Source organism: Lontra canadensis, unplaced genomic scaffold (genome assembly GCF_010015895.1).
Source record: "Lontra canadensis isolate GAN:19392208 unplaced genomic scaffold, GSC_riverotter_1.0 scaffold25, whole genome shotgun sequence".
In the NCBI taxonomy this organism is placed as follows: Eukaryota; Metazoa; Chordata; class Mammalia; order Carnivora; family Mustelidae; genus Lontra; species Lontra canadensis.
The window spans coordinates 22,917,434-22,923,433 of NW_022631019.1; the positions used below are offsets into that span (position 1 = coordinate 22,917,434).

At 56.4% G+C, this 6,000-nt stretch overlaps 1 protein-coding gene across 4 annotated transcripts in view; it reads right to left on the reverse strand.

The window, feature by feature from the left end:
* The window catches only part of NKAIN1 (sodium/potassium transporting ATPase interacting 1), a 39,100-nt gene extending 34,168 nt beyond the window's left edge, over positions 1-4,932 (reverse strand). For 2 of the 4 annotated variants that reach the window (XM_032864009.1, XM_032864007.1), the window contains exon 1: positions 4,503-4,912. In XM_032864009.1, coding sequence (XP_032719900.1) covers positions 4,503-4,556 — 54 coding nt within the window. In that variant the 5' untranslated portion in view covers positions 4,557-4,912. Of the gene's footprint in view, positions 1-4,502 lie in introns of all 4 variants that reach the window. The other 2 variants (XM_032864010.1, XM_032864008.1) reach the window with 2 other exon arrangements.
* Between the last annotated feature and the right edge of the window lie 1,068 nt (positions 4,933-6,000).

Consider the following 6,000-nt stretch of genomic DNA (forward strand, 5'->3'; position numbering starts at 1 on the left):
GAGTGAATGCATGTGCCCAAAGTCACCCAGAGTGGGGACGAGAACAGCCATGGCAGTGAGGTATGACTGAGCGCTCACTGGCTCGCGGGCCCAGCCGAGTTCATGATCCTACTGAAATATTATCAATTTCAGGAGTGTCTGGGTGGCGCAGTGAGTTAAAGCCTCTGCCTTCGGCTCGGGTCATGATCCTAGGGTCTTGGGATCAAGCCCCACATTGGGCTCTCTGCTCGGCAGGGAGCCTGCTTCCTCCTCTCTCTCTATCTGCCACTCTGTCTACTTGTGATCTCTCTCTGTCAAATGAATAAATAAAATCTTTAAAAAAAAAAAAAAAAGAGGGACGCCTGGGTGGCTCAGTTGGTTAAGCGGCTGCCTTCGGCTCAGGTCATGATCCCAGCGTCCTGGGATCGAGTCCCATATCGGGCTCCTTGCTCGGCAGGGAACCTGCTTCTCCCTCTGTCTCTGCCTGCCTCTCTGCCTACTTGTGATCTCTCTCTCTCTCTGACAAATAAATAAATAAAATCTTAAAAAAAAAAAAAAGGAAAGAAATATTATCAATTTCAGATGAGGAAGCTGAGGCCAGAAGCAGGGAAGAGACCTGTCTGAGGTCATGCACGCACAAACACCAGCCGCGGACTGCTGCTGGAGGACAGGGGGCTCTCTGCTCAGGCAGTAAAGCACACACGTCCTGGATCTGTCACTGGCTAGCTTAGAGACCTCAGGCAAACGTCATCACCTCTCTGAGCCTCAGTCTCCGCATCTGACATAGGGGAGAGCGAGAATATCCATCCCGTTGTGCAGAAGAACAACGAGGATAAAAACGGCGAAAGCTAACGTTTATCGATCGCTGAACACGTACCAGGCACTCTGCCAAATGCTTTACATATAAGCTCATTTGGTTAAATGAGGTAATGCATATAGAGTGCTTAGCACAGGCCTCCAGGAATGGGAATGATGATGATGATGAAATTGACGAGGATTCCCTTGGGCAAATCTCCTTGGTCCATCTTCTTACAGGAAGAACAGGGTGGCCTGTAAGGTTGCAGGAAGGAGGTGAACCCGGAAAGAAGGGGAGGGCTTGGGCAAGGGAGGGAAAAGAGGAGCACCTAAAAATTAGGGAGTGAATAGCATTAAAAAGGTCAAGTTGATACACCAAGTAGAACTCGGGAAAGGAAGGGACTCAGGGTGTTCTACAGAAGGGAACCAGACCGAGGCACCCTGAAACCTCCAGGCCGGCCCAGACATCATCCTACAGTCCCAGATGCACAGGACTGGCCGGACCCCAGAAGATACAAAGCGGTAGTCCGCCCCCATTTTATAGATGGAAAAATCAAGGCTTGCAGTGGGGAAAAGGCTTGTCGGAGTCCACAGCATCCCTGTGGCAGAGCTGCACTTGAATCCAAGCCTCCTGCCTCTCAGCTCAGTGCCCAACTACCTGCTGCTTCCCACAAAGGAAGAGTACAGAGGGGTACCTAGATATGCCTGGGCCACAATTCCAGGAAAGTATCCCATGGTGTATTTATATATTATTAACATAACAATAGTTAATAGTTATGTTAACTATAGTTTATTGAACGTTCGCTCAGTGCTTGGCTCGATGCTGAGTTCATCACATGTATTTACTCCTCAAAACAACCCTAAGAATTGGCAACTGTTTATATTATCGCTAAGAGATGACAAAACTGTGGCTCAGAGAGGGTAAGCCACTTGCCAAAGATCACACAGCTAGGAAGTGACAAAGCCAGCGCTCAAACGCAGGTCTGTTCTATCAAACTCCAGAGCCCTGTCCCTACTCTTGTCCGCCTGAATGTAAAGCCCCCACTTGCTCCTCCCACCCCCCAGGACACACTCACCCTAATCCCTCACCCACAGCAAGTCCATCCCGATTACAGAAGAGTGTCTAGAACTAGCCTATTTTACTGTAATGATCAAACCCTGTTCAAAAGAGAAAAAATGACAGTTCCCCTTCTAAAGTTTGCAGCTGAGAAACACTTAAACAGCCTTTTCCTTCTCGGCCTCTTTCCACTGGATGGGAAAATAGCCTTGCTTCTCTCTCACATCATGTCAGGCTGTTGGAGCCCAGCCTTCTGGAGCACGAGAAGCCGTCAGGCAGCCGAGGCCCCTGGGGGTTAGCGTCAGCCAAAGGGACCCACTCTGCCATTCACCGAGGCAGAACAGAGGCGAGAGAGCAATTTCCAAGTCCCTCCTCGGAGCACCCCCTCCCTGCAAATTATCTCATCTAACTCCCACAAGTGGCCCAAAGCCACCCAGCCAAGTTGTAGGAGAATCAGAATCCCACCCAGGTCTTGCCTAATTCCGGAGCCCCTATAGGCTGGTGAACACTTTAGTGGAAGGGCCGAGGGAGCTTAGCTGGAGGGAGGTCTGGAGGCAGGTGAGTGGGAGGCAGGGAGGAGTAAAGACCTCCTAAAGGACCCTGATGGCTCTGTGCCAAAACTACTTATATTTTATAATGAAGAAGGCAACAGAGTAAGCTGGCCAGCTGCCTGGCTTCAAAGCCTGGCTCCTAACCATGGAACTTTGGGCAAGTTGCTTGATAGGATCATTACGAGGACTGAATAAGTTAATACATGGAAAAGGGCTTCCAAGGGCACCTAACACCTAGTAAATGCGGCCTAAAGCTAACCATTGTTTGCTGCAGCAGCAGAGAATGGGGCCGAATGCCAAATGGGCTTACCTTTGGGGTGTGGGACTGGGCTCAGAAGGAACCGTACCTTTATGTTCTGCACTGTTGGATTATTTATTGATTCATTTTTCACAATAAATGTCCGTTACTTTTTTAAGAATAAAGCAAGTCCTCCTTTAAATTTTAAAAATGAACGAGCAGGGAAAAAAAAATCCTTGGAAAAGTTTCATCATTTCTTGGCATTTTGTATTCCTCAAAGTATATAAAGGAGGGTGTTTCGACTGTGAGCCCGGAGTTGCCAAATAACTGATTCATTAATTTATTTTACAAATATTAATGGACTGCCAGGCCCTGTTCCAGCTGCTGGGGATTTAGCAGGCAACAAAACAGATAATCTCTGCCCTTCTAGAGTTTCCATTCTACCTGATTTTAATTAACCCCCTCTGCAACCCTCAAGGATAAGCATTTTGCAGGCAGGCAGACCAAGGCAGCCCAGGGAAGGGAAGTTCCTTGCCCTGCGTCCCTCAGCTGGGAACAGGGCTACAGTCTTCATGGCCTGGCTGCTCCCACCACCGCCCAGGAGGGCAAGGCTGCAGATGGCAAGTTTGGGGCTGGCGTGCCTGAGAGGGGAGAAACCAGATGAGGTCTGCACATCCAGGCTCAGAGCTTCCCTCTGCATGACTGTATGCACCTGTGCTGGGGAAGCGTGGGGGCAGGCAACAGTGGGGACCAGAGGGTGGAGTTGGGCTTCAGGGAGGCTTAGTGCTGGGAGCTCTGCCCAAGGCGGTCCCTGTGCACCTCTCTGCCTAGAGGCTCAGCACAGCTTCAAAACCCCCTAGTTGTCAGGCCCGAGCTCTAGGATGGGCAGGAGACCCTGGCTTCTCCTGAACCGGCTCCCCAAATTCACCTGCCAGAGCTTGAATTGAAGAACACTGGTCCTCTTCAGCCCCCAGATTCACTCCACTGAACTCCCTGAGGCAAGAACCTGAGTTCCCTAAGCTGGGATGAGGCAGAGTTTCCCCCAGATGCTCCCCTCCCTGCCAGGGCACCCCAGGATCCCCACCCCTCACCCCTGCCTGCCCAGGCGAGGTGCTGGTCTCCACCCATGACGCTGGGGAGGAACCGATGGCTAATGGAGATACCCTGGGTGCAGTGGCCACAATAAAAGCGGGGAGGGCGGTCAGCACCCAGTTTGACAGACTGGCCCAGGACCTGGCAGTTCCTTGCGACCCTCTCCAAGAGAGGTGGCTCTCCATTCCCAGGCCTGCCCAGTCAGGAGGGTGAAGGCAGGCAGAAACAGCACAAAGGAGGAGGAGGGTACGGTTCTTGGAGTCTAAGATCCCAACACACACACGGGCGAACGTGGACAAGAAATGGTTAGAGAGCTAGACACACCCCAAGGAGAAAGACGGAGACACACACAGAGGAGCAAAGACTTTGCGAGAAACACTCAACACAGGCACAGACCCCGAGGAAGGGAGAGCCGCTAGCAACCGAGGAATCTAGCGGAAAACACCCGGCAGGGACCTCAGCGTCTCCGCCGAGCAGCCCGGGACACACCCCCCGGCCTCAGCGAGTCACAGTCCCGCAGCAGGCCACTCGCACGGTGCCGGTGGGCGTGGGGGGGGGGACCCGCGCGCAGGACGCACTCGGGGACCCGGGAGCGCCAGGCGGGGAGCGCACACAAAGAGCCAGCCCGGCCAGCAGGAGCAGGCTCCGCCCGTCCGCTCCGTGACTCCGGCTCACCTCCCCACCCCAAGCTGGGACTGGCGGCAGACACGCACGGAGACCCACGGCCCACCCGCACGCCCGGGACCCCGCCCCGCTAAGCCCCACCCGGCCCCCGCCGCCCGGCGCTCACCAGCTGCAGGCAGCAGAAGGCGACGAGCGTGCAGCGCCCGCTGCACTTGCCCATGGCTCCGGGGGCCCCGCGGGCCGTCCGCCGCGGCGCCCCTCTAGCTCGGCGGCCGCCGCCTCCTCCGCGCCGCGCGGGCTCCGCGTCCTCCCGGCTGCGCGCCCCGGGCGGCGGGGCCGGGCGCCTAGGGCCGGGCCCGGGGACGCCGGGTCCTCAGGGCGGGGGCCGGCCGCTCGCGCTCCGAGTCCATGGTCCGTCGGCCCGCGCTGGCTCTGCCGCGCCGCGCCTCCTTTGTCTGGCCGGGCGGTCGCCAGGCGCGCCTCCTGCCCCGGGGCGGCTGGCGGGGAGGGCGGAGCGGGGGACGCGGGCACCGAGCGCCGCGCGGCGCAGAGCAGCACTGCCCAGCTGGGGCAGCCGCCCGGGCGCTCCGCGGCCGCGGCTTTCCGGCCCCACCACGTGGCTTCGCCGCCGCCGCCGCCGCCGCCACCAGCAGGGAGGGTGGGAGGGTGGGAGGGTGGGAGGGAGGGGCGGGGCGGCCGCGGGAGCAGAGAGGAGGGGAGAAGAGGTAGGGCAGTGGAGGAGGGAGGGAAAGGCCCGGAGTGACTGGGAAGAGTGCAGGCTTGGGGGCTGAGGGCCCTGGGTCAGACCCGGACTTCCCGGCCGGCTCGAGACTTGTGTGACCTTGGGCATGTCACGTCTCCTCTCTGGGCCTCAGCTTTCTTAGCAAAGTGGGAATGTCAGCTTCAGAGTTGCCAAGAGGGTGGAAAGCAGTTGTGTGACTAAAACTCTTAGCTCTGTGCCTGAGCTCCTGAGGGTGCTGGAGCCCTCCTCTCTCCACCCTGTCCCTAGGGCCCCGAGGTTCCGGTTCGGCCCTCTCATTCCACTCTGGTTCCCAGATCTGCTCCTCATCCCAGCCTCCCTCCTAAGAGTCTGGTCACGTGTTCGTCCTTCCCTCTTTCCTTCTACTGGCATTTACTGAGGCCGGACTGCATACACACCCTTGGGGGACCCCGGGGTCCAGAGATGAGCACTGCAGCACGGTCCCAGAGCTCACTGAGCTTCCCAGTGCAGGGAAAAGACAGGCTCCCAGAGTCATGAGGGTGAGATGCCTGATGGCGGAGACAGAGGTCCTCCCAAGGGCTGTGGCCAGCCCCTAACCCCCACTGCAGTGGGGAGGAAGTCAGAAAGCAGAAGACTGCCTCCTTCCAAATGCCTGGGGGGCTCAGTCAGTTAAGCGACTGCCTTCTGCTCAGGTCATGATCCCAGAGTTCTGGAACTGAGCCCCGTATCAGGCATCCGGCTCCTTGTTGGGCTGGGAGTCTGCTTCTCCTTCGCCCTCTGCTGCTCCCCCTTCTTGTGCTTTTTCTTTCTCTCTCAAGTAAATAAATAAAATCTTAAAAAAAAAAAATTGCTCTCTCCAAGACACCTTGAAAAGCACTCAAACTTCCAAACACATGCCAAATCCATTTCATCCTCCCTGCCTCCCCCCAAACTTCCTATAGTC